The sequence below is a fragment of the Agelaius phoeniceus genome, chromosome 27 (assembly GCF_051311805.1).
Source record: "Agelaius phoeniceus isolate bAgePho1 chromosome 27, bAgePho1.hap1, whole genome shotgun sequence".
Taxonomy (NCBI): domain Eukaryota; kingdom Metazoa; phylum Chordata; class Aves; order Passeriformes; family Icteridae; genus Agelaius; species Agelaius phoeniceus.
In genome coordinates this window covers 510,547-537,598 of record NC_135291.1, presented here as the reverse complement: position 1 = coordinate 537,598, position 27,052 = coordinate 510,547, and the positions used below count along the sequence as shown (strand labels likewise).

The 27,052-nt window shown below is 54.4% G+C and overlaps 1 protein-coding gene and 1 pseudogene across 2 annotated transcripts in view; both read left to right on the top strand.

The window, feature by feature from the left end:
• The first annotated feature begins 883 nt into the window (after positions 1-883).
• Positions 884-24,321, top strand: LOC129134454 (epithelial discoidin domain-containing receptor 1-like; annotated as a pseudogene). The gene is made up of 17 exons (XR_013185335.1): positions 884-1,165; positions 3,533-3,635; positions 4,721-4,949; positions 5,957-6,104; positions 7,224-7,326; positions 8,815-9,001; positions 9,932-10,178; positions 11,393-11,506; positions 12,280-12,425; positions 13,762-13,984; positions 14,617-14,715; positions 14,798-14,967; positions 15,340-15,479; positions 17,070-17,237; positions 19,735-19,964; positions 22,283-22,436; positions 23,771-24,321. The product of XR_013185335.1 is annotated as an epithelial discoidin domain-containing receptor 1-like (transcript).
• A 2,121-nt stretch (positions 24,322-26,442) lies between these two features.
• LOC143695859 (uncharacterized) overlaps positions 26,443-27,052 on the top strand; it is a 6,803-nt gene continuing 6,193 nt past the window's right edge. The window contains exon 1 of the mRNA XM_077191064.1: positions 26,443-26,538. Coding sequence (XP_077047179.1) covers positions 26,443-26,538 — 96 coding nt within the window. The remainder of the gene's footprint in view (positions 26,539-27,052) is intronic.

The window sequence follows — 27,052 nt, the reverse complement described above, 5'->3', positions numbered from 1 at the left end:
TTTGGGGGGAATTTTGTGGAGAATTGGGAATTTTGGGGGGACTTTGGGAGTTTTGGGGGGAATTTTGGGGGAATTGGGAAGAAATTTGGAAGTTTTTGGGGGAAATTTGAGGGAAATTTTAGCGATTTTGGGCGGATTTTGGGACATTTGGGGCCGGTTTTGTCCCTCCCGGGGGGTTCTAATGAAGGCTAATGAATATTTTACTTTATGCAAATGAAGGGGTGGGGCCAGTCTGAGGCCACGCCCCCTCTGCAGCTGTTGTGGGGGGAAGGGGGAGGGGAGGGGGGGAAATTCCAGCAAAGGATTCTGGGAACAGCTGCTGGGGGGGGCTCCCAGTGCTCCCAGTCCCTCCCAGTTCAATCCCAGTTCACTCCCAGTTCATTCCCAGTTCATCCTAGTCCATCCCAGTTCATCCCGGTTCAATCCCAGTTCACTCCCAGTTCATTCCCAGTGCCCCCCAGTCCATCCCAGTTCATCCCAGTCCCTCCCAGTCACTCCCAGTCACTCCCAGTTCATTCCAGGTTCGTTCCCAGTCCCTCCCAGTTCATCCCAGTCCCTCCCAGTCCCTCCCAGTCACTCCCAGTGCTCTCAGTCCCTCCCAGTCCATCCCAGTTCATTCCCAGTCCCTCCCAGTTCATTCCCAGTCCCTCCCAGTCCCTCCCAGTCCCTCCCAGTCCCTCCCAGTCCCTCCCAGTTCATTCCAGTTCACTCCCAGTCCATTCCCAGTCCCTCCCAGTCCCTCCCAGTTCATTCCAGGTTCGTTCCCAGTCCCTCCCAGTCCCTCCCAGTCCATCCCAGTCACTCCCAGTTCATTCCAGGTTCGTTCCCAGTCCCTCCCAGTTCACTCCCAGTCCCTCCCAGTCCCTCCCAGTTCATCCCAGTCCCTCCCAGTTCCCTCCCAGTTCATTCCAGTCCCTCCCAGTCCCTCCCAGTCACTCCCAGTCCATCCCAGTCACTCCCAGTTCCCTCCCAGTCCCTCCCAGTCCCTCCCAGTCACTCCCAGTTCATTCCAGGTTCGTTCCCAGTCCCTCCCAGTTCCCTCCCAGTATCCCCGGGTTTGGGGGCGGGGCCATGGGGGCGCTGCCGCTGCCCCTCCCCCTCCTGCTGCTGGCCGGGGTGGCCGAGGGGACCCCGAGGGGGACGGAGGGGACAGCGCCGGACCTGGGTGAGCGTCACCGGTGTCCCCAGTGTCACCAAATGTCACCAAATGTCACCAAATGTCACCCAATGTCACCCAAATGTCACCCAATGTCACCAAATGTCACCCAATGTCACCCAATGTCCCCAAATGTCACCCAATGTCACCAATGTCACCAATGTCACCAATGTCACCCAATGTCACCAATGTCACCAATGTCACCAAATGTCACCAAATGTCACCGGTGTCACCAATGTCACCAAATGTCACCGAATGTCACCAGTGTCACCAAATGTCACCCAATGTCACCAAATGTCACCAATGTTCACAGTGTCCCCCATGTCCCCAAATGTCCCCAAATGTCCCCAAGGTCACCCAGTGTCCCCAATGTCCTCAATGTCATCAATGTCCCCCCATGTCCCGAAATGTCCCAAATGTCTCCGATGTCCCCAAATGTCTCCAAATGTCCTCAATGTCACCCAATGTCACCAAATGTCACCCAATGTCACCAAATGTCACCCAATGTCACCAATGTCCTCAATGTCACCCAATGTCACCCAATGTCACCAAATGTCACCAAATGTCACCAAATGTCACCAAATGTCCTCAATGTCACCCAATGTCACCAAATGTCCCCAGTGTCACCCAATGTCCTCAATGTCACCCAATGTCACCCAATGTCACCAAATGTCCCCAATGTCCTCAATGTCACCAATGTCACCAAATGTCACCCAATGTCACCAATGTCACCAATGTCACCAAATGTCACCGGTGTCACCAAATGTCACCAAATGTCACCAATGTCACCAATGTCACCAATGTCACCCAATGTCACCAAATGTCACCCAAATGTCACCAATGTCCCCAATGTCACCAATGTCACCGGTGTCACCCAATGTCACCAAATGTCACCCAAAGTCACCCAATGTCCTCAATGTCACCAATGTCACCCAATGTCACCCAATGTCATCAATGTCACCCAATGTCACCGAATGTCACCCAATGTCACCCAATGTCCCCAAATGTCACCAATGTCACCAATGTCACCCAAATGTCACCAATGTCACCAAATGTCACCGGTGTCACCAAATGTCACCAATGTCACCAAATGTCACCAAATGTCACCAATGTCATCAATGTCACCAATGTCCTCAATGTCACCGGTGTCACCAATGTCACCAAATGTCACCAAATGTCACCAATGTCACCAATGTCCTCAATGTCACCAATGTCACCAATGTCACCAAATGTCACCGGTGTCACCAAATGTCACCCAATGTCACCAATGTCACCAATGTCATCAATGTCACCCAATGTCACCCAATGTCACCAAATGTCACCAAATGTCACCCAATGTCACCCAATGTCACCAAATGTCACCAGTGTCCCCAATGTCACCCAAATGTCCTCAATGTCACCAATGTCATCAATGTCACCAAATGTCCCCAAATGTCACCAAATGTCACCAAATGTCACCAAATGTCACCAAATGTCTCTAAATGTCCCCAGTGTCACCAATGTCACCCAATGTCCTCAATGTCACCAATGTCACCAAATGTCACCCAATGTCACCAAATGTCACCAATGTCACCAAATGTCCCTCAATGTCCTCAATGTCACCAAATGTCACCCAATGTCACCAATGTCACCAATGTCACCAATGTCACCAAATGTCACCAAATGTCACCAATGTCACCAAATGTCACCAATGTCACCAATGTCCCCAATGTCATCAATGTCACCCAATGTCACCAAATGTCACCGGTGTCACCCAATGTCACCAATGTCACCAAATGTCACCAAATGTCACCCAATGTCCCCAATGTCCCCAAATGTCCTCAATGTCACCAATGTCCCCAAATGTCCTCAGTGTCCCCAGTGTCCCCAAATGTCACCAATGTCCCCAATGCCCCAATGTCCCCAAATGTCTCTAAATGTCACCAAATGTCACCAAATGTCTCCAAATGTCTCCAAATGTCCCCAGTGTCCCCAAATGTCACCAAATGTCCACCAATGTCACCAATGTCACCAATGTCACCAATGTCCCCCCAATGTCCCCTCAGCGTCCCCTCCGTGTCCCCAATGTCCCCTTGGTGTCCCCTCTGTCCCCAATGTCCCCTCAGTGTCCCCTCCGTGTCCCCTCCGTGTCCCCAATGTCCCCTCAGTGTCCCTTCAGCGTCCCCTCGGTGTCCCCTCTGTCCCCCCAATGTCCCCAATGTCCCCTCAGCGTCCCCTCCATGTCCCCAATGTCCCCTCCATGTCCCCAATGTCCCCTCAATGTCCCCAATGCCCTCAGTGTCCCTTCAATGTCCCCTCAGTGTCCCCAATGTCCCCAATGTCCCCTCAGTGTCCCCAATGTCCCCAATGTCCCCTCGGTGTCCCCTCTGTCCCCAGGCCGCTGTCGCTTCGCTCTGGGCATGGAGGACGGGACCATCCCCGACTTTCGCCTCTCGGCCTCCAGCGCCTGGTCCGACTCCACCGCCGCCCGCCACGGCCGGTACGCACCAGTATGGACCAGTACGGACCAGTATGGGCCAGTATGGACCAGTATGGACTGGTATAGACCAGTACGGACCGGTATAGACCAGTATGGACCAGTACGGACCAGTATAGACCAGTATGGGCCAGTATAGACCAGTATGGACCAGTATGAACTGGTATAAACCAGTACGGATCAGTATGGACCAGTACGGACCAGTATAGACCAGTACGGACCAGTATGGACCAGTATGGACTGGTATAAACCAGTACGGACCAGTATAGACCGGTATAAACCAGTACGGACCAGTATAAACCAGTATGGGCCAGTATAGACCAGTATGGACCAGTATGGATCAGTATAAACCAGTACAGACTGGCATAGGCCAGTATGGATCAGTATGGACCAGTATGGATCAGTATAGACCAGTATAAACCAGTATGGATTAGTATGGATCAGTATGGACCAGTATAAACCAGTATAGACCATGGATCACTATAAACCAGTATAGAGCAATATAGACCAGTATAGACCAGTATAAACCGGCATGGACCAGTATGGATCCCCAGTGTCCCTTGAATGTCCCCAAAACCCCAAACGTCTTCAAATCCCCTGGGTGTTCCCCCATTCCCGAGTGTCCCCAAATGTGCCCTGGGTGTCCCCAAATCCCAAAAATGTCTCCAAATCTTCTGGGTGTCCCCAAATGTCCCCAAGTGTCCTTTGGGTGTCCCCAAGTGTCCCAAATGTCCCCAAAAATGTCCCCTGGGCGTCCCCAAACCTCAAAATATCCCCCCAATCCCAAGTGTCCTCATGTACCAAAGTGTCCCCAAACATCCCCAAGCGTCCCCATATCCCCAAATATCCCCAAAAATGTCCCCTGGGTGTCCCTAAATGTCCCCTGGGTGTTCTCAAGTGTCCCCTGAGTGTCCCCAAACCTCAAAACGTCCCCAAACTCCTTGGCTTTCCCCACATCCCCGACCACCCCGAGCGTCCCCGAACGTCCCCAAAAATGTCCCCTGGGCGGCCCCAAACCTCAAAATATCCCCAAATCCCAAGTGTCCTCATGTCCCAAAGTGTCCCCAAACGTCCCCAAACGTCCCCAGGCTGGGCCGCAGCGACGGCGACGGCGCCTGGTGCCCGGCGGGGCCGGTGTTCCCGGCCGAGCAGGAGTTCCTGGAGGTGGACCTGGGCCGGCTGCACCTGGTGACGCTGGTGGGGACGCAGGGACGCCACGCGGGGGGACACGGCCGCGAGTTCGCCCGGCAGTACCGGCTGCGCTACAGCCGCGACCGGCGCCGCTGGCTGCGCTGGAGGGACCGCTGGGGAGCCGAGGTGGCCTTGGGGACATTGGGGACATTTGAGGGGATTGGGGGCATTGGGGACATTGGGGGCATTGGGGGATTTGGGGACGTCGGGGGTGTTGGGGGCGTTGAGGGGATTGGGGGCATTGGGGACATTAGGGGTATTTGGGGACGTTGGGGACATTGGGCATGTTGGGGGTGTTGAGGGGATTGGGGACATTGGGGGTGTTGGGGACATTGGGGGTGTTGGGGATATTGGGAGGACTGGGGACGCTGGGGGGATTTGGGGACATCGGGGGTGTTGGGGACATTGAGGACATTGGGGGTGTTGAGGACATTGGGAGGATTGGGGACACTGGGGGTATTTGGGGACATCGGAGGTGTTGGGGACATTTGGGGGATTGGGGGGATTTGGGGATATTGGGAGAATCTGGGGACATTGGGGACATTGTGGGGATTGGGGACATTGGGGGTGTTGGGGACATTTGAGGGGATGAGGGGCATGGAGGGGATTGGGGACATTGGGGACATCGGGGGTGTTGGGGCTATTGGGAGAATCTGGGGACATTGGGGACATTGGGGGTGTTGGGGACATTGGGGGTATTGGGGACATTGAGGACATTTTGGGGATTGGAGGGATTTGGGGATGTTGGGGACATTGGGGGGTGTCGAGGGGATTTGGGGACGTTGAAGGTGTTGGGGACATGGAGGGAATTTGGGGACATGGAGGGAATTTGGGGACATTTGGGGATATTGGGGGTGTTGGTGTTGGGGACATTGGGGGGATTGGAGGGATTTGGGGGTGTTGGGGACATTGGGGACATTTGGGGACGTTGAAGGTGTTGGGGATGTTGGAGGTGTTGGGGACATCGGGGGAATTTGGGGACATCGGGAGGATTTGGGGACATCGGGAGGATCTTGGGGGACATCAAGGGGACCTTGGGGACACCCCAGGCACTTCCGGGGCTGTGACAGATCCCAAGGGACCCCCAGCGTCCCCTCGGTGCCACCGGCCGCGGTTTTCGGTGTCCCCCGCAGGTGATCGGTGGCAACGAGGACCCCGAGGGCGTGGTGCTCAAGGACCTGTCCCCGGCGCCGGTGGCGCGGGCGCTGCGGGTGTACCCGAGGGCGCCGCGCGCCATGAGCGTCTGCCTGCGCCTCGAGCTCTACGGCTGCCCCTGGGAGGGTGAGCGCCACCTCCTTGTGACCTCCCTGTCACCTCCCTGTCACCTCTGTGGCACCTCTGCCCACCCCACTGGTGGCCCTGAAGGGGTGGTGGTCGCCCATGGTCGTGTTCTTCACCCAAGGCGGCTCTTGGTGGTGGCCCTGGGGGCACCGGGGTTGGGGTTTGGTCATGGTGGGGTTAATGGTTGGGTGGTGGGGTCAACGATTGGGTGGTGGGGTCATCCATTGGGTGGTGGGGTCAACAGTTGGGTGTTCGGGTCAACGGTTGGGTGTTGGGGTCAATGGTTGGGTGTTGGGGTCAACGATTGGGTGTTGGGGTCAATGGTTGGGTTTTGGGGTCAATGGTTGAGTGTTGGGGTCACCCATTGGGTCATGGGGTCAATGGTTGGGTTTTGGGGTCACCCATTGGGTGTTGGGGTCAATGGTTGGGTGTTGGGGTCAACGATTGGGTGTTGGGGTCAATGGTTGGGTTTTGGGGTCAATGGTTGAGTGTTGGGGTCAATGGTTGGGTGTTGGGGTCACCCATTGGGTCATGGGGTCAATGGTTGGGTTTTGGGGTCACCCATTGGGTGTTGGGGTCAACAGTTGGGTGTTGGGGTCACCCATTGGGTGTTGGGGTCAATGGTTGGGTTATGGGGTCACCCATTGGGTGTTGGGGTCAATGGTTGAGTGGTGGGGTCACCCATTGGGTGGTGGGGTCAATGGTTGGGTTTTGGGGTCAATGGTTGGGTTATGGGGTCACCCATTGGGTGTTGGGGTCACCCGTTGGGTCATGAGGTCAATGGTTGGGTTATGGGGTCAATGGTTGGGTTATGGGGTCAATGGTTGGGTTATGGGGTCACCCATTGGGTCATGGGGTCAATGGTTGGGTTTTGGGGTCAATGGTTGAGTGGTGGGATCATCCATTGGGTGTTGGGGTCAACGGTTGCTTGATGACATCATCACTGCCACCCCGCCCCCCTGCCCCACCCATTGCCACCTCTTGGGTGTCCCCAAAGCTGTGGTGGCCCCTCCATGGCCACGCCCCCCCGTTAACCTCCTGGTGACCCTGCCGTGACCCCGCCGTGACCCCGCCGTGACCCCGCCGTGACCCCGCCGTGACCCCCGTCCCTGTCCCCAGCCGGGCTCCTGTCCTACACGGCGCCGCGGGGTCACGTCATGGCCCTGGACCCCGCCCCCATCGTCCTCAACGACTCCACCTACGACGGCTTCAGCGCCGGCCCGTGAGTGTCCCCACGTGTCCCCAGGTGTCCCCAGGTGTCCCCAGGTGTCCCCAGGTGTCCCCAGACCATCTCCAGGTGTCCCCAGACGTCCCCAGGAGCTTTCCAGATGTCCCCAGGTGTCCCCAGGGGTCACCTGCCCCAAGAATTCCCAAAATTCCTGCACCCAACCCCTCCCCAGGTGTCCCCAGGTGTCCCCAGGTGTCCCCAAACCATCCCCAGGGGTCACCTGCCCCAAGAATTCCCAAATTTCCTGCACCCAACCCCTCCCCAGGTGTCCCCAGGTGTCCCCAGGAGCTTTCCAGATGTCCCCAGGTGTCCCCAGTGGTCCCCAGGGTGTCCCCAGGTGCCCCCAGGAGCTTTCCAGGTGTCCCCAGGTGTCCCCAGGAGCCACCTGCCCCAAGAATTCCCAAAATTCCTGCATCCAACCCCTCCCCAGGTGTCCCCAAACTGTCCCAGGTGTCCCCAAACCATCTCCAGGTGTCCCCAGTGGTCCTCAGAGTGTCCCCAGGTGTCCCCAGGAGCTTTCCAGATGTCCCCAGAGGTCACCTGCCCCAAGAATTCCCAAATTTCCTGCACCCAGCCCCTCCCCAGGTGCCCCCAGGTGCCCCCAGGAGCTTTCCAGATGTCCCCAGGTGTCCCCAGGTGTCCCCAAACCATCTCCAGGGGTCACCTGCCCCAAGAATTCCCAAATTTCCTGCACCCAACCCCTCCCCAGGTGTCCTCAAACTGTCCCAGGTGTCGCTGGGGCATCTCCAGGTGGGTGGGACAGGACAATCCCCACATCCAGGTGTGTCCCACCTGTCCAGGTGTCCCTGGAGCATCTCCAGGTGTTTGGGATGGGGCAATTGAGGTGTCCAGGTGTCACAGGGGGGTTCCCAGGTGTCACAGGGGGGTTCCCAGGTGTCACAGGGGGGTTCCCAGGTGTCCCTGGGGCATCTCCAGGTGGGTGGGACGGGACAATCCCCATATCCAGGTGTCACTGGGGGGGTTCCCAGGTGTCACTGGGGCATCTCCAGGTGTTTGGGATGGGACAATTGAGGTGTCCAGGTGTCCCTGGGGTATCTCCAGGTGTTTGGGATGGGACAATTGAGGTGTCCAGGTGTCCCTGGGGCATCTCCAGGTGGGTGGGACAGGACAATCCCCATATCCAGGTGCGTCCCACCTGCCCAGGTGTCGCTGGGGCATCTCCAGGTGGGTGGGACGGGACAATTGAGGTGTCCAGGTGTCACTGGGGGGTTCCCAGGTGTCACTGGGGCATCTCCAGGTGGTGGGACGGGACAATCCCCATATCCAGGTGTGTCCCACCTGCCCAGGTGTCCCTGGGGTATCTCCAGGTGTTTGGGATGGGACAATTGAGGTGTCCAGGTGTCACTGGGGCATCTCCAGGTGGGTGGGATGGGACAATTGAGGTGTCCAGGTGTCCCTGGGGTATCTCCAGGTGGGTGGGACAGGACAATCCCCATATCCAGGTGTGTCCCACCTGCCCAGGTTGCACTTCGGGGGGCTGGGCCAGCTCTCGGACGGGGTCCTGGGCCTCGATGACTTCCTGAGGACGCGCGAGCGCCGCCTGTGGCCGGGCTACGACTACGTGGGGTGGCCACGCCCACCCGGGCCCCACCCCCACGTGGAGCTGGAGTTCGAGTTCCAGGAGCTCCGCACCTTCCACGCCATGCAGGTGCCCCAGGGCATGCTGGGAGGCCGGGGATTGTGGGATTGGTCAGCCATGGATGGACCAATGGGTGGCCACCAGGTCAGGCCCAGCTTGGGGTCGGGGATGTTCTTCTGGAGAACGTCAGGATTGGTCACCTTGGCCCAGGGCATCATGGGAAGGTGGGAAATGGAAGACCTGGGAGATTTGGGGTGCCGGGAATTGTGGGATTGGTCAGCTGTGGATGGACCAATGGGTGGCCACCAGGTCAGGTCCATCTTGGGGTCAGGGATGTCCCTCTGGATTGGTCACCTTGCCCCATGGCATCATGGGATGGTGGGAAATGGAAGATGTGGGACGCTGGGGATTGTGGGATTGGTCAGCCGTGGATGGACCAATGGGTGGCCACCAGGTCAGGTCCATCTTGGGGTCAGGGGTGTTCTTCTGGAGAACGTCAGGATTGGTCACCTTGCCCCAGAGCATCATGGGAAGGTGGGAAATGGAAGATGTGGGATATGTGGGGCGCTGGGAATTATGGGATTGGTCAGCCATGGATGGACCAATGGGTGGGCACCAGGTCAGGCCCAGCTTGGGGTCAGGGATGTTCTTCTGGAGAATGTCAGGATTGGTCACCTTGGCCCAGGGCATCATGGGATGGTGGGAAATGGATGATGTGGGGGCGCCGGGGATTGTGGGATTGAAAAGCCATGGATGGACCAATGGGTGGCCACCAGGTCAGGCCCATCCTGGGGTCGGGGATGTTCTTCTGGAGAACGTCAGGATTGGTCACCTTGGCCCAGGGCATCATGGGATGGTGGGGATTGTGGGATTGGAAAGCCATGGATGGACCAATGGGTGGCCACCAGGTCAGGCCCAGCTTGGGGTCAGGGATGTCCCTCTGGATTGGTCACCTTGCCCCAGAGCATCATGGGATGTCCCGTCACCGCTCCCACCCAGGTCCACTGCAACAACCTCCACACGCGCGGCGTCGGAATCTTCCGGGCGGTCGAGTGTCGCTTCAAGAAGGTCCTGGCCACGGCCTGGGAGCCCCTGGTGGTCACCCACAGCCTGGCCGGGGCCACCAAGGACCCCAGCGCCCGCTCGGTCACCGTCCCCTTGGGCGGGCGCCGCGCCCGCTTCATCCAGTGCCGCTTCTTCTTCGGCGCCGAGTGGATGCTCTTCAGCGAGGTGTCCTTCGTCTCAGGTGGGGTGGTGGGGTCATTGGTTGGGTGTTGGGGTCAATGGTTGGGCGTTGGGGCCATTGGTTGGGAGTTGGGGTCATTGGTTGGGAGTTGGGGTCAATGGTTGGGTGTTGGGGTCAACGGTTGGGTCATGAGGTCAACGGTTGGATCATGGGGTCAACAGATGGGTCATGGGGTCATCCATTGGGTGTTGGGGTCAACGGTTGGATCATGGGGTCAACGGTTGGGTCATGGGGTCAACGGTTGGGTCATGGGGTCAATGGTTGGGTGTTGGGGTCATCCATTGGGTCATGAGGTCAACGGTTGGATCTTGGGGTCATCCATTGGGTGTTGGGGTCAACGGTTGGGTCATGGGGTCACCCATTGGGTGTTGAGGTCAATGGTTGGGTGTTGGGGTCAACGGTTGGGTGTTGGGGTCAACGGTTGGGTGTTGGGGTCATCCATTGGGTCATGAGGTCAACGGTTGGATCTTGGGGTCATCCATTGGGTGTTGGGGTCAACGGTTGGGTCATGGGGTCACCCATTGGGTGTTGAGGTCAATGGTTGGGTCATGGGGTCAACGGTTGGGTGTTGAGGTCAATGGTTGGGTCATGGGGTCACCCATTGGGTGTTGGGGTCAATGGTTGGGCGTTGGGGTCAATGGTTGGGTGTTGGGGGTCATTCATTGGGTCATAGAGTCAAGAGTTGGGTATTGGGGTCAACGGTTGGATCATGGGGTCACCCATTGGGTGTTGAGGTCAATGGTTGGGTCATGGGGTCAACGGTTGGGTCATGGGGGTCAATGGTTGGGTGTTGGGGTCATCCATTGGGTGTTGGGGTCAACAGTTGGGTCATGGGGGTCAATGGTTGGGTGTTGGGGTCATCCATTGGGTCATGGGGTCAACGGTTGGGTCATGGGGTCATCCATTGGGTGTTGGGGTCAATGGTTGGGTCATGGGTTCATCCATTGGGTGTTGGGGTCAATGGTTGGGTCATGGGGTCAACGGTTGGATCGTGGGGTCAACAGTTGGGTCATGGGGTCATCCATTGGGTGTTGGGGTCAATGGCTGGGTGATGACGTCATTGGTTGACTGCTGAGGTCATCATCAATCAATGACGTCATCGATTTCACGGTAACGCCTTTGATCGTTCATGGTGCTATTGCCGATGATGTCATCGGCTGTTGATGACATCATTGACTGTTGATGATGTCATCAATGACTGTCCCCGCCCCCAGAGGTGCTGGACGACCCCGTGGGTGCCAGCGGGTGGCCCCCGACCCCTGACCCCTCCTCCGCCATCTTGGAAAACACCCGCGACGGGGGCGGGGCCACGAACGTCACCGGCTTGGGTAGGCGGGGCTTAGATGGGTGTGGTTTAAATGGGCGGGGCTTAATATGGGAGATTGAGTGGGTGGGGCTTAATTGGGATGGGATTTAGTGGGTGGAGCTTAACTGGGATGGGATTTAGTGGGTGGAGCTTAACTGGGAAGGGAATTTAGTGGGTGTGGCCTAACTGGGAGGGGCTTGGGTGGGTGGGGCTTAACTGGGACTGGATTTAGTGGGTGGGGCTTAATTGGAATGGGATTTAGTGGGTGGGGCTTAACTGGGAAGGGAATTTAGTGGGTGTGGCTTAACTGGGAGGGGCTTGGGTGGGTGGGGCTTAATTGGAATGGGATTTAGTGGGTGGGGCTTAACTGGGAGGGGCTTGATATGGGAGGTTAAGTGGGTGGGGCTTAATTGGGAGGGGCTTAAAGGGGTGGGCTTTAATTGGGCGTGGCCTCATGGGGTGTGGCTTAACTGAGGGTTAAATGGGTGGGGTTTAATTGGGCGTGGCCTAATGGGGTGTGGCTTAACCGAGGGTTAAATGGGTGGGGTTTAATTGGGCGTGGCCTAATGGGGTGTGGCTTAGCCGATGGTTAAATGGGTGGGGTTTAATTGGGCGGGGCTTAATGGGGTGTGGCTTAACTGAGGGTTACATGGGTGGGGTTTAATTGGGCGGGGTGTAGAATAACGACCATGTAAATGGGCGGGGCTTAATTGGGCAAGGTTCTAGGGGGTGGGAATTAAAGGGGCGTGGCTTATCGGAGGTGGGCGTGGCCACCACGCCTCCCTCTCCTCCCAGCAGCCCCCGGGGTCCCGCCCGTGGCCCAGGGCGAGGCGGGGCAGCCGCCGGCGCTGCTGGGGTGCCTGGGCGCCATCATCGTCCTCCTCCTGCTCGCCATCGTCATCCTCGTCCTGCGGCGCGGAGCGGCCGGGCCAATGGGCAAGGTCACTGGGAGGGACTGGGATCAAACTGGGATCAAACTGGGAGGGACTGGGAGGGACTGGGAGAGGATTGGGAGGGACTGGGAGGGGATTGGGAGGGACTGGGAGGGACTGGGAGGGACTGGGATCAAACTGGGATCAAACTGGGAGGGACTGGGAGGGGTTAAAGGGGGACTGGGAGGAAATTGGGAGGGACTGGGAGGGATTGGGAGGGACTGGGAGGGAACTGGGGGGAACTGGAAGGGACTGGGAGGGACTGGGAGGGATTGGGAGGGGACTGGGAGGGACTGGGATCAAACTGGGAGGGACTGGGAGGGGATTGGGAGGGACTGGGAGGGACTGGGAGGGATTGGGAGGGGATTGGGAGGGACTGGGAGGGGTTAAAGGGGGACTGGGAGGGACTGGGAGGGGACTGGGAGGGAACTGGGGGAACTGGGAGGGATTGGGAGGGGATTGGGAGGGACTGAACTGGTTTTTACTGGTCTGAGCTGGTTCGACCTGGTTTTTAATGGTCTGAACCAGTTCTAACTGGTCTGAACTGGTTCTATCTGCAGCTGAACTGGTTCTAATGGTTTTTACTGGTCTGAGCTGGTCCCAACTGAATCTGAACTGGTTCTAAGTGTCTGAACTGGTTCTAACTGGTTTTTAATGGTCTGAACCAGTTCTAACTGCCCTAAATTGGGGCTGAACTGGTTCCTACTGCCCTGAACTGGTTCTAACTGGTCTGGACTGGTTTCTAATGGGCTCTAACTGGTTTTTACTGGTTTTTACTATTTTTTACTGGTTTTTACTGGTTTTTACCGGTTTTTCCCGGTTGTCAGGGCCGCGGGGCGGAGGCGGCGCTGCGGGTGCAGCTCTCGGGGGACACCGGGGTCAGCACTGGGGGGTTGAACCGGTTCTAACTGGTCCGAACTGGTTCTAATGGGCTCTAACTGGTTCTTACTGGTTTTTACTGGTTTTTACTATTTTTTACTGGTTTTTACCGGTTTTTCCCGGCTGTCAGGGCCGCGGGGCGGAGGCGGCGCTGGGGGTGCAGCTCTCGGGGGACACCGGGGTCAGAACTGGGGGGTTGAACTGGTTCTAACTGGTCTGAACCGGTTTCTAATGGGCTCTAACTGGTTGTAACTGGTTTTTACTGGTTTTTCCTGGTTTTTCCCGGTTCTCAGGGCCGTGGGGCAGAGGCGGCGCTGTGGGTGCAGCTCTCGGGGAACACCGGGGTCAGAACTGGGGGGTTGAACTGGTTCTAACTGGTCCGAACTGGTTCTAATGGGCTCTAACTGGTTTTTACTGGTTTTTTACTGGTTTTTACTGGTTTTTACTGGTTTTTCCCGGTTGTCAGGGCCGTGGGGCGGAGGCGGCGCTGCGGGTGCAGCTCTCGGGGGACACCGTGGTCATCAACAACGCCACGGGAGGGGGACCCCGCTACGAGCGGATCGGAACAGGAAGTGGAACCGGAACCGGAAGTGGGATCGGACCCGGAAGTGGAACCGGAAGCGGAAGTGGGGAGTACCAGGAACCCACCCGGGCACGGCCCCGACTGGCACCGGGGCCCCCCGGGGCTGGTGAGAGAGGGGAAAATGGGGAAAAAATGGGGGAAAAGGGGAAAAATGGGGGAAAAAAAGGGAAAAAAGGGGGAAAAATGGAGAAAAAATGGGGAAAAAGGGGAAAATGGGAAAAGAAAAAAGGGAAAAAAGGGGGGAAAATTGGGGAAATGAAAAAGGGGAAAAAGGGGAAAAGAAAAAAGGGAGAAAAGGGGGAAAACGGGGAAAAATGGGGAAAAAAGGGGAAAAATGGGGAAAAGAAAAAAGGGAAAAATGGGGGAAGAGGGGGGAAAAAAGAGGACAACAAAAAAGGGATAAAAGGGGAAAAAAGGAGGAAAACGGGGAAAAGATAAAAGGAAAAAAAGGGGGAAAATGGAGGGGGAAAGGGAAAAAATGGGGGGAAAGAAAAAAGGAAAAAAAGGGGAAAGAAAGTGAAAAAGAGGGGGGAAAAAAGGAGGAAAAGGGAGGGGAAAAAGGAGGGAGGGAGGATTTTTTTCCCCCCAGTTTTATTTTTGGCTGAAATCTGCAAAAAAACTCAGCCCGGGAATGAGGAAAAGGCTCAAAATTGGCCCAAAAAATCCCTCGGGAATGGAAGAGGAGGGGGAACCCCCACCCCCTCTCTGACCACGCCCCTCTCTGGCCACACCCCCCAGCCAACCCGGCCTATCGGCTTCTTCTGGCCACCTACGCCCAGCCAATAGGAGGCCTCGCCTTGGCCCCGCCCAATGCTGCCAAGCCAATCAACACCAACGGTAAGGGTGGGGCTCAATGAAGGCCACGCCCACTTTGGCCACACCCACCATGACCTCACCTGTGCCCCTCCCACCTGCACAGGTGACCCCGAGGTGGGGGCGGGGGCTTACGCCGAGGCTGACGTCACCGGAGGCTCCGCCTACGCCCTCGCTGGCCCCGCCCACAGCCCCGCCCATGGCCCCGCCCTCCCCACCTTCCCTCGGGACCGCCTCCGCTTCCGGGAGAAGCTGGGGGAGGGGCAGTTTGGAGAGGTAAGCCACGCCCCCGGCATCAAGCCACGCCCCCACAATGAGACCACACCCATTATGTCTTAGACACGCCCCTAACGGGTTTTAGCCCCGCCTCTAAATTATTTACCACATCCCTGTGTGGTTTAGCCCCGCCCCTTAGCAAGGCCACGCCCACTCTGGATTAACCGCGTCCCTTATTGAATTGGCTCCGCCCCTTTTTTATCCCCACCCCATTAATTTGGCCACACCCACCCCATTGAAGCCACGCCCACATTCATATATTTGTCCACACCCACACTGAGGCCACGCCCACTGTTTCTTAGCCCCGCCCCATTTCTGAACACCCACCCATTTCTATTGGCCGCACCCTCGAGCATTTGGCCCCGCCCCCAGGTGCTGCTGTGTGAGGTCATCGCCCCCCACACCCTGGGCCTGGCCCCGCCCCCCGGCTCAAGCCCCGCCCCCTCGGGCACGGAGCGCCCCCAGCTGGTGGCGGTGAAGGTGCTGAGGCCGGACGCCACCAAAAACGCCCGGTAGGGAAACTGGGATGGACTGGGATGGACTGGGAGGGGACTGGGAGGGACTGGGAGGGACTGGGAGGGAATTGGGGGGGACTGGGATGGAAACTGGGAATGGACTGGGAGGGACTGGGAATGAACTGGGATGGACTGGGAGGGACTGGGGGGGATTGGGAATGAACTGGGAGGGACTGGGAGGGACTGGGAGAGGGGTTTGGGGCAAGAAATGGGGGAAAATTGGGAAAAATTTGGATTTTTGGGGATACTGGGATGCACTGGGAGGGAACTGGGATGGACTGGGAGCGACTGGGAATGGACACGGATGGACTGGGAGGAGTCAGGAGGGTACTGGAGGGTGGCCAAAGGGACCCAGGTGTACCCAGAACATCCCCAGGTGTGCCCAGGGTGTGCCCAGAGCATCCCCAGGTGTGCCCAGGTGTGCCCAGGTGTGCCCAGGTCATGCCCAGGTGTGCCCAGGTGCCCCCAGGCACCCTCACCTGGCGCCGGGGCGTGCCCAGGTGTGCCCAGGAGCGCCCAGAGCATCCCCAGGTGTGCCCAGGTGTACCCAGGTGTACCCAGAGCATCCCCAGAGCATCCCCAGGTGTGCCCAGGTCATGCCCAGGTGTACCCAGAGCATCCCCAGGTGTGCCCAGAGCATCCCCAGGTGTGCCCAGGTGTGCCCAGGAGCACCCAGGGCATCCCCAGGTGTGCCCAGGTGTACCCAGGTGTACCCAGAGCATCCCCAGAGCATCCCCAGGTGTGCCCAGGTGTACCCAGAACATCCCCAGGTGTGCCCAGAGCATCCCCAGGTGTGCCCAGGTCATCCCCAGAACATCCCCAGAGCATCCCCAGGTGTACCCAGAGCATCCCCAGGTGTGCCCAGAGCATCCCCAGGTGTACCCAGGGCATCCCCAGAGCATCCCCAGGTGTGCCCAGGTGTGCCCAGGTGTGCCCAGGTGTGCCCAGAGCATCCCCAGAGCATCCCCAGGTGTGCCCAGGTGTACCCAGGTCATGCCCAGGTGTGCCCAGGGCATCCCCAGAGCATCCCCAGGTGTGCCCAGGTGTGCCCAGAGCATCCCCAAGTGTGCCCAGGTCATGCCCAGGTGTGCCCAGAGCATCCCCAGGTGTGCCCAGGTGCCCCCAGGCACCCTCACCTGGCGCCGGGGCGTGCCCAGGTGTGCCCAGGAGCACCCAGAGCATCCCCAGGTGTACCCAGAGCATCCCCAGAGCATCCCCAGGTGTGCCCAGGTCATGCCCAGGTGTACCCAGAGCATCCCCAGGGCATGCCCAGGTGTGCCCAGGTGTACCCAGCTGTGCCCAGAGCATCCCCAGGTGTGCCCAGGTGTGCCCAGGGCATCCCCAGGTGTACCCAGAGCATCCCCAGAGCATCCCCAGGTGTGCCCAGGTCATGCCCAGAGGATCCCCAGGTGTACCCAGGGCATCCCCAGAGCATCCCCAGGTGTGCCCAGGTCATGCCCAGGTGTGCCCAGGTGTGCCCAGAGCATGCCCAGGTGTACCCAGGGCATCCCCAGGTGTACCCAGGGCATCCCCAGGTGTACCCAGGTGCCCCCAGGCGCCCTCACCTGTCCCCCCGGCCGCGCCCAGGCGCGATTTCCTGCAGGAGGCGCGGGCGCTGTGGCGGCTGCGGGACCCCAACATCGTGCGGCTGCTGGGCGTGTGCGGGGGGCCCGGGCCCCTGTGCATCGTCACCGAGTACATGGAGCACGGAGACCTCCACCAGTTCCTGGGCGGGGCCCGGGGACACGCCCTCAGGTGGGGACACGCCCACATACACACACACACCTGGCCGGGCCACGCCCGCTGTGGCCGCGCCCTTTCCGAGTTGGGTTTTCTGTAATTTTGGGGGTTCTGGCCCTTTAAGAGAAGCCACTCCATGATTTAGCCACGCCCATCACTAAGAAAAGGCCACGCCCACATCCCCCCACACCTGGCTGGGCCACGCCCGCGGCGGCTGCGCCCAGTTCAAATCATTTTGTGTTGTCATTTTTGGGGTTCTGGCCCTTTAAGAGAAGCCACGCCCATCACTAAGAAAAGGCCACGCCCACATCCTCACACACCTGGCCAGGCCACGCCCACTGTGGCCGCGCCCATTCCGAGTTGGGTTTTCTGTAATTTTGGGGGTTCTGTCCCTTTAAGAGAAGCAACTCCATAATTAAGCCACGCCCATCACTCAAGAAAAGGCCACGCCCACATCCCCCCCACACCTGGCCGGGCCACGCCCGCAGCGGCTGCGCCCGGTTCAAATCATTTTGTGTTGTCATTTTTGGGGTTCTGGCCCTTTAAGAGAAGCAACTCCATAATTAAGCCACGCCCATCACTCAAGAAAAGGCCACGCCCACATTCCCCTCACACCTGGGTGGGCCATGCCCACTCCAAATGCAGAAAAATCGAATTTTTGGGGGGAAAAAACCCCAAATAATCCTAGAAAAATCGGATATTTTGGGGGGGGAAAAAGGCGAATAATCCTAGAAAAATCGGATTTTTGGGGGGAAAAAAGTAATTTTTTGGGGGAAAAAACCCTATTTTTTGGGGGGAAAAAAACGCAAAAAAACCCAGAAAAATCAGATTTTTTGGGGAAAAAACCGCAAAAAATCCCAGAAAAATCAGATTTTTTGGGGGAAAAAAGCCATTTTTTTTGGGAAAAAACCACGAATAATTGTAGAAAAATTGGATTTTTTTGGGGAAAAAAGCCTTTTTTTTGGGGAAAAAACCGCAAAAAATCCCAGAAAAATCTGATTTTTTTGGGGTAAAAAAGCGAAATTTTGGGGAAAAAAGCGCCATTTTTTGGGGGGAAAAAACCGCAAATAATTGTAGAAAAATCAGATTTTTTTTGGGAAAAAACCGCTAATTATCCTAGAAAAATTGGATTTTTTTGGGGAAAAAAACGCAAATAATCCTAGAAAAATCAGATTTTGGGGGGGATAAAGGTGATTTTTTTGGGGGAAAAAAACGCGAATAATCCTAGAAAAATCAGATTTTTTTGGGGAAAAAAATGGGAATAATCCTAGAAAAATCAGATTTTTTGGGGGGGAAAACCCACAAAAAACAGCAGAAAAGTCGCATTTTTTGGGGGGAAAAAACGGGAATAATCATAGAAAAATCAGACTTTTGGGGGGTAAAAAGCAATTTTTTTGGGGGAAAAAACCGCAAATAATCGTAGAAAAATCAGATTTTTTTGGGGAAAAAAATGGGAATAATCGTAGAAAAATCGGATTTTTTGGGGGGGCGAAAAACCACGAATAATCCTAGAAAAATCAGATTTTTTTGGGGAAAAAACCCCAAATAATCCCAGAAAAATCAGATTTTTTGGGGGAAAAAAACCACAAAAAATCCCCAAAAAATCGGATTTTTTTGGGAAAAAAAGCCATTTTTTTGGATTAAAAAACCACAAAAAATCCCAGAAAAATCGCATTTTTTTGGGGAAAAAACCACCAAAAAATCGCAGAAAAATCAGATTTTTTGGGGAAAAAAAGCCATTTTTTTGGGGAAAAAAACCGCAAAAAACCCCAGAAAAATCAGATTTTTTTGAGAAAAAGAGCCATTTTTTGGGGAAAAAAAGCCATTTTTTTGGGGAAAAAACCACAAAAAATCCCCGAAAAATCAGATTTTTTTGGGTAAAAAACCACCAAAATCCCCAGAAAAATCAGATTTTTTGGGAAAAAAAACCTGCAAAAAACAGCAGAAAAAATCGCATTTTTTTGGGGAAAAAACCCCAAATAATCACAGAAAAATCGGATTTTTTGGGGAAAAAGCCATTTTTTTTGGGGAAAAAAACCACAAAAAATCCCAGAAAAATCAGATTTTTTTTGGGAAAAAACCACAAAAAATCCCAGAAAAATCGGATTTTTGAGGGGCAAAAAGCAATTTTTTTGGGGAAAAAACCGCAAATAATCCTAGAAAAATCAGATTTTTTGGGAAAAAAATGGGAATAATCGTAGAAAAATCGGATTTTTTTGGGGGCAAAATAGGAATAATCATAGAAAAATCGGATTTTTCGGGGGGAAAAAAGCCATTTTTTTTCAGGGGGAAAAAAGCCTTTTTTTGAAGAAAAAAACGCAAAAAATCCCAGAAAAATCTGATTTTTTAGGGAAAAAAAGCGAATTTTTTGGGGAAAAAATCGCAAAAAATCCCAGAAAAATCACATTTTTTTGGGTAAAAAACCACAAAAAATCCCCGAAAAATCAGATTTTTTTTGGGCAAAACCCAAATTTCTTTTAAAAACCCCTAAAACCCAAATTCCCCCGCCCAGCCTGGGCACGCTGGTGCAGTTGGGTGCCCAGATCGCGTCCGGGATGCGTTTCCTGAGCGCCCGGAATTTCGTGCACCGGGACCTGGCCACCAGGAACTGCCTGGTGGGGCCGGGGCTGCGCGTCAAAGTGGCCGATTTTGGGATGAGCCGGAGCCTCTACGGCACCGAGTACTGCCGGGTGCGCGGCCGGGCGCTGCTGCCCATCCGCTGGATGGCCTGGGAGAGCATCCTCTGGTGAGCTTTGGGAGAAAACCGGGATTTTGGGAAAAAATTGAAAAAAAATGGGATTTTTTGGCGAAAAAATGGGGTTTTTTGGTGAAAAAATGGGAATTTTTGGCGAAAAATGGGGTTTTTTGGAGGAATGGGAAAGGAATTGGGGGAATTGAGGTTTTTGGAGAAGGAATGGATTTAGGTGAAAAAATGGGGTTTTTTTGGTGAAAAAATGGGGTTTTTAGGCGAAAAAATGGGTTTTTTTTGGTGGGGAAATGGGGTTTTTTGGGGGGAATGGGAAAGGAATTGGTGGAAATTGAGGTTTTTGGAGAAGGAATGGATTTAGGTGAAAAAATGGGGTTTTTTGGTGAAAAAATGGATTTTTTGGCGAAAAAAATGGGGTTTTTTTTGGGTGGGGAATGGGGTTTTTTGGGGGGGAATGGGAAAGGAATTGGGGGAAATTGAGGTTTTTTGGAGAATGAATGGATTTAGGAGAAAAAATTGGGGAAAATTGGTGTTTTTGGGAAAAAACGGGAAAAATTGGATTTTTGGCGAAAAAAATGGGAATTTTTGGTGGGGAAATGGGGTTTTTTTTTGGGGGGAATGGGAAGGAATGGGGAAATTGAGGTTTTGGTGAAGGAATGGTTTAGGAGGGAATATTGGGGGTTTTGGGGAAAAAATGGGAAAAAATTGGGATTTTTGGCGAAAAAATGGGAATTTTGGTGGAAAAATGGGGTTTTTTTGGTGGGGAAATGGGATTTTTTGGGAGGAATGGGAAAGGAATTGGGGGAAATTGAGGTTTTTTGGAGAAGGAATGGTTTTAGGAGAAAAATGGGGGGTTTTGGGGTAAAATGGGTAAAAATTGGGAATTTTGGCGAAAATGGGAATTTTTGGGTAAAAATGGGTTTTTTTGGGGGGGAATGGGAAAGGAATTGGTGGAAATGTGGTTTTTGGTGAACGAATGGTTGAGGAGAAAAATTGGGGGAAATTGGTGTTTTTGGGAAAAAATGGGGGAAATTGGGTTTTTTGGCGAAAAAATGGGTTTTTTGGTGAAAAATGGGGTTTTTTTGGGAGGATTGGGGAAAGGAATTGGGGGGAAATTGAGGTTTTTGGTGAAGGAATGGTTTTGGGAGGAAAATTGGGGGAATGGGGGTTTTTGGGAAAAATGAGAAAATTGGGATTTTGGCGGAAAAAATGGGGGGTTTTTTTGGGAGGAATGGGAAAGGAATTGGGGGAAATTGAGGTTTTTGGAGAAGGAATGGATTTAGGAGAAAGTGGGGTTTTGGGGAAAAATGGGAATGAAAATTGGGATTTTTGGTGAAAAAATTGGATTTTTTGGGGTAAAATGGGGTTTTTTGGGGGGAATGGGAATGGAATTGGTGGAATTGAGGTTTCTGGTGAATGAATGGTTTTAGGAGGAAAATGGGGTTTTGGGGAAAAATGGGAAAAAATTGGATTTTTGGCGAAAATGGGAATTTTTGGGTATAAAATGGGATTTTTTTGGGGGTGAAAATTGGAAAAAAATTGGATTTTTTTTTTGGAAATAAAAAATGGATTTTTAGGGGACAAAAAATTGCAAAATAATTGGGATTATTTGGGAAAAATTTGAGGGTTTGGGGGAAAAAAAGGAAAAACAGGGAAATTTCCAATTTTGCGATTCCAGGGCACATTGAGCCCAGCCAGCTCCTGAAACCCCAAATTTCCACTTTCCAACTTCCTAAAAACTCCCCAAAAATTCCAAAAAAATTCCCAAAAAATTCCCAAAAATTCCCAAAAAATCCCCAACATTCCCAAAAATTCCCCAAAATTCCCAAAATTTGGGATTTTAGGGAACTTTCAGCCCAGCCAGTGATGCTGTGGGAGCTCCCGAAACCCCAAATTTCCACTTTCCGACTTCCTAAAAACTCCCAAAAACTCCAAAGAAACCCCAAAAAATTCCCAAAAAAATCCCCAAAAATTCCCAAAATCCCCAAAATTTGGGATTTTAGGGAACTTTCAGCCCGGCCAGCGACGCCTGGGCCTTTGGGGTGACGCTGTGGGAGCTCCGAAACCCCAAATTTCCACTTCCCGGCTTCCTGAAAACGCCTAAAAACTCCCAAAAATTCCAAAAAAATTCCCAAATAATCCCCAACATTCCCAAAAATTCCCAAAATCCCCAAAATTTGGGATTTTAGGGCACATTCAGCCCGGCCAGCGATGCCTGGGCCTTCGGGGGTGACGCTGTGGGAGCTCCCGAAACCCCAAATTTCCACTTCCCGGCTTCCCGAAAACGCCTAAAAACTCCCAAAAATTCCCCAAAAATTCCCAAAAAAATCCCCAAAATCCCCAAAATTTGGGATTTTAGGAACTTTCAGCCCAGCCAGCGACGCCTGGGCCTTCGGGGTGACGCTCTGGGAGGTTCTGACGCGCTGCCGGGAGCAGCCGTACGGGCCCTGAGCGACGAGCAGGTGATCGCCAACGCCGGGCACCACTTCCAGAACCGCGGGCAGCAGGTGGGACTGGGAGGGACTGGGAGGGACTGGGAGGGACTGGGGTGGGACTGGGAGGGACTGGGAGGGGATTGGGACAGACTGGGATGGACTGGGAGGGAATGGGAGGGGATTGGATGACTGGAGGGGATTGGGGGGCACTGGGAGGGACTGGGAGGGGGTGGGAGGGGATTGGGAGGGACTGGGAGGGGATTGGGAGGGACTGGGGTAGAGTGGGAATGGACTGGGACAGACTGGGTGGCACTGGATGGACTGGGAGGGACTGGGAGGGGATTGGGAGGGACTGGGAGGGGATGGGGACAGACTGGAGTGGACTGGGAGCACTGGGAGGGACTGGGACTGACTGGGAGGGGATTGGGAGGGAACTGGGAGGGGTTTGGAGGGATTTGAGGGCGACTGGAATGGACTGGGACAGACTGGGATGGAGTGGGAGGGGATTGGGAGGGACTGGGAGGGGATTGGGACAGACTGGGAGTGGACTGGGAGCACTGGGAGCCACTGGTAGGGGATTGAGAGTGGACTGGGACTGACTGGGAAGCACTGGGAGGGGATTGGAAGGGACTGGGAGGGACTGGGATGGACTGGGAGGAGATTGGGATAGAGTGGAAATGGACTGGGATTGACTGGGAGGCAACTGGGAGGCACTGGGAGGCACTGGGGGTGGACTGGGATTGACTGGGAATGAACTGGGATTGGACTGGGAGGCACTGGGAGGGGATTGGGAGGGACTGGGATGGACTGGGAATGAACTGGGAGGCACTGGGAGCTGTTTAGAGGAGGTTATGAGGCACTGGAAGTGACTGGGAATGGACTGGGACACACTGGGATTGAACTGGGATGGGACTGGGACACACTGGAGGGACTGGGAGTGAACTGGGAGGCACTGGGATTGAACTGGGACAGACTGGGATGGACTGGGACGGACTGGGATTGACTGGGATGGGATTGGGAGGGACTGGGAGGGATTTGAGGGGAACTGGGAGGGAACTGGGAGCTACTGGGAAGGGTTATGGGGTCCAGTTATCCCTGTCCCAGTCCAATCCCAATCCCATCCCAGTTCCCTCCCAGTCCAATCCCAATCCCATCCCAGTCCATCCCAGTCCATCCCAGTCCATCCCAGTCCATCCCAGTTCCTCCCAGTCCATCCCAGTCCCTCCCAGTCCATCCCAGTTCCTCCCAGTCCCTCCCAGTCCATCCCAATCCCATCCCAGTCCCTCCCAGTCCATTCCCAGTCCATCCAGTCCCTCCCAGTCCCTCCCAATCCCATCCCAGTCCCTCCCAGTCCCTCCCAGTCCATCCCAGTCCCTCCCAGTCCATCCCAGTAACCCCAGTTCCAGCAGTACCTGCCCTGTCCCCCCGGCTGCCCCCGGCCCTGCACCGGCTGATGTTGAACTGCTGGGCCGCGAGGCGGCCGAGCGGCCGGACTTCGGCCACCTGCACCGGACCCTGAGTGACCACCGGGACCCTGGAGTGACCGCGGTCATCTTCATCATCTTCATCATCTTCATCATCTTCATCATCTTCATCTTCATCACTGACCACCCCTTTGATCGCCTGCACCGGACCCTGAGTGACCATGGGGCCCTGGAGTGACCGCGGTCATCTTCATCATCTTCATCATCTTCATCACTGACCACCCCTTTGCTCAACTGAACTGGACACTGAGTGACCACGGGGCCCTGGAGTGACCACGGGGCCCTGGAGTGACCAGCGGTCATCTTCATCATCTTCATCTTCATCACTCACCACCCACCGAGTGACCGCGGTCATCTTCATCATCATCATCATCATCACTGACCACCCCTTCGGCCACCTGCACCGGACCCTGAGTGACCACGGGGCCCTGGAGTGACCGCGGTCATCTTCATCATCTTCATCATCTTCATCATCATTGCTGACCACCCACTGAGTGACCGCGGTCATCTTCATCATCGTCATCTTCATCATCATAACTGACCACCCCTTTGGTCACCTGCACCGGACACTGAGTGACCACGGGGCCCTGGAGTGACCACGGTCATCTTCATCATCATCATCATCATCATCATCACTGACCACCCCTTTGGTCGACTGAACTGGACACTGAGTGACCACCATGGTCATCATCATCATCATCATCATCATCATCATCATCGCTGACCACCCACCGAGTGACCATGGTCATCTTCATCTTCATCATCATCATCATCATTATCATCATCATCATCATCATCATCATCATCACTGACCACCCTTTGCTCACCTGCACTGGACGCTGAGTGACCATGGAGCGCTGGAGTGACCATGGTCATCTTCATCATCATCATCATCTTCATCTTCATCACTGACCACCCCTTTGATCGACTGAACTGGACACTGAGTGACCATGGTCATCTTCATCACCGTCATCTTCATCACTGACCACCACCAAGTGACCGCGTCATCTTCATCACCGTCATCTTCATCACTGACCACCCACTGAGTGACCACGGTCATCTTCATCATCATCATCATCACTGACCACCCCTTTGATCGACTGAACTGGACCCTGAGTGACCACTGGACACTGAGTGACCCTCACCATCATCTTCATCATCTTCATCACTGACCACCCCTTTGTCCGGACACTGAGTGACCATCATCATCATCATCATCATCATCATCATCATCATCACTGACCACCCTTCAGCCACCTGAACTGGACATTGAGTGACCACGGGGCCCTGCAGTGACCATGGTCATCTTCATCACCATCATCATCATCATCACTGACCACCACTGCTGAGTGACCACCGGACATTGAGTGACCACGGTCATCTTCATCATCATCGTCTTCCTCCCCTCATTAATGGGGGGGGGATTTAATTACCGGCAGTGAGGGAGGGGCGGGGCTGATTTTCGGGGTCGAAATCTGGATTTTTGTAATTTAATTTTTTTTTTTTTAATGTGAATTTTGCGTTTTGTTTCGGTTTTAAAATGATTTTTACCTCAAAAATTTCCCGTTTCTTTATCAAAATTTCAATTTTTCCCTAAAAAAACCCCTTCACAAAAATCGCCATTTTACCAAAAAATTACATTTTCTCCCCAGATAATTTTATTTTTCTCAGAAAAAAAAAAATCCTAAATTACACAATAAACTCAATTCTTCCCTCTTCGGAACACCCAATTTTAATAAATTCACTTATTTTTCTGGAAACTCAATTTTCCCCTTAAAAATTCTCCTTTTTTTCCAATAAAATCAATTTTTTTTCACACAGAAAATCCTTTTTTTCCACCCAAAATCCCATTTTCCCCCTAAAAACTCCCTTTAATAATGAAAAAAATCCCATATTTGAGGCTCTTTTTGACCCTTTTTTGTTGATGTATTTTTTGACCCGTTCTAAGCCTTTTTTGAGGGCCTTTTTTACCTTTTTAAAAAGTATTTTTAGACCCTTTTTAAACCTTTTTTGAGGCTCTTTTTGACCATTTTTAGCCTTTTTGGAACCCATTTTTAACCTTTTTTTGCGGCCTTTTGCAACCTTTTTTAAACCACTTTTGAGGCCTTTTTGATCCTTTCTTTAGGCTTTTTTTGGACCCTTATTTACCTTTTTGTGAGGCCTTTTTGGACACTTTTTTGCCCTTTTTTTATTATTTTTGGGTGGATTTCCCGTATTTTTCCCGTTTCCCCCTTGGCCACCCCCTCCATCACCAGCCAGGGGTCACAACAGCCGACATCGGCGTTTATTGTCACTGTCGCGATACAAGCAGCATTGCCATGGCAACGGGAGCGGGCCTTGGGAGTAGGTAGGCCGCAGGCTTCGTTGCCATGGCGACAGAAGCAGGCCGCAGCTTCGTTTCCGCAGCAACAGGAACAGGCCTTGGGAGTAGGCAGGCCACAGGCTTCGTTGCCATGGTGACAGGAACAGGCCGTGGGAGTACACAGGCCGCAGGCTTCATTACCATAGCAACAGGAGGAGGCCACAGCCTTTAGACTGTTGCCATGGGGACAGGTACAGGCCTTAGCAGTACACAGGCCGCAGGCTTCGTTGCCATGGCGACCAAAGCAGGCCTTAGCAGTACACAGGCCACAGGCTTTGTTGTCATGGCGACCAAAGCAGGCCTTAGCAGTACACAGGCCGCAGGCTTTGTAACCATAGCAACAGGAGCAGGCCACAGCCTTTAGACTGTTGCCATGGTGACAGGCACAGGCCTTAGCAGTACACAGGCCGCAGGCTTCGTTGCCATGGCGACCAAAGCAGGCCTTGGCAGTATACAGGCTGCAGGCTTAATTACCATAGCAACAGGAGCAGGCCTTGGCCGTACACAGGCCACAGGCTTTGTTACCGTAGCAACAGGAGCAGGCCTTAGCAGTACACAGGCCGCAGGCTTTGTTGTCATGGTGACCAAAGCAGGCCTTGGCAGTACACAGGCCGCAGGCTTCGTTGCTGCGGCAACAAGACCAGGCCAAAGGCTTCGGCCTACTCCATCCCGCGCCATTTTTGTCCCCTCCTCCCCCAAATCTGCCCCCTCCCCATCCCCCCAACCCCCCTTCAAAGCAGCTTCGCCCCCTCGCCCCCCCCCCCCCAATACTGCCACGGCTTTGGCCCCGCCCCTTCCAGTCCAAACTGGTCCAGGCCCAGTCCAAACTGGGAGCGAATACT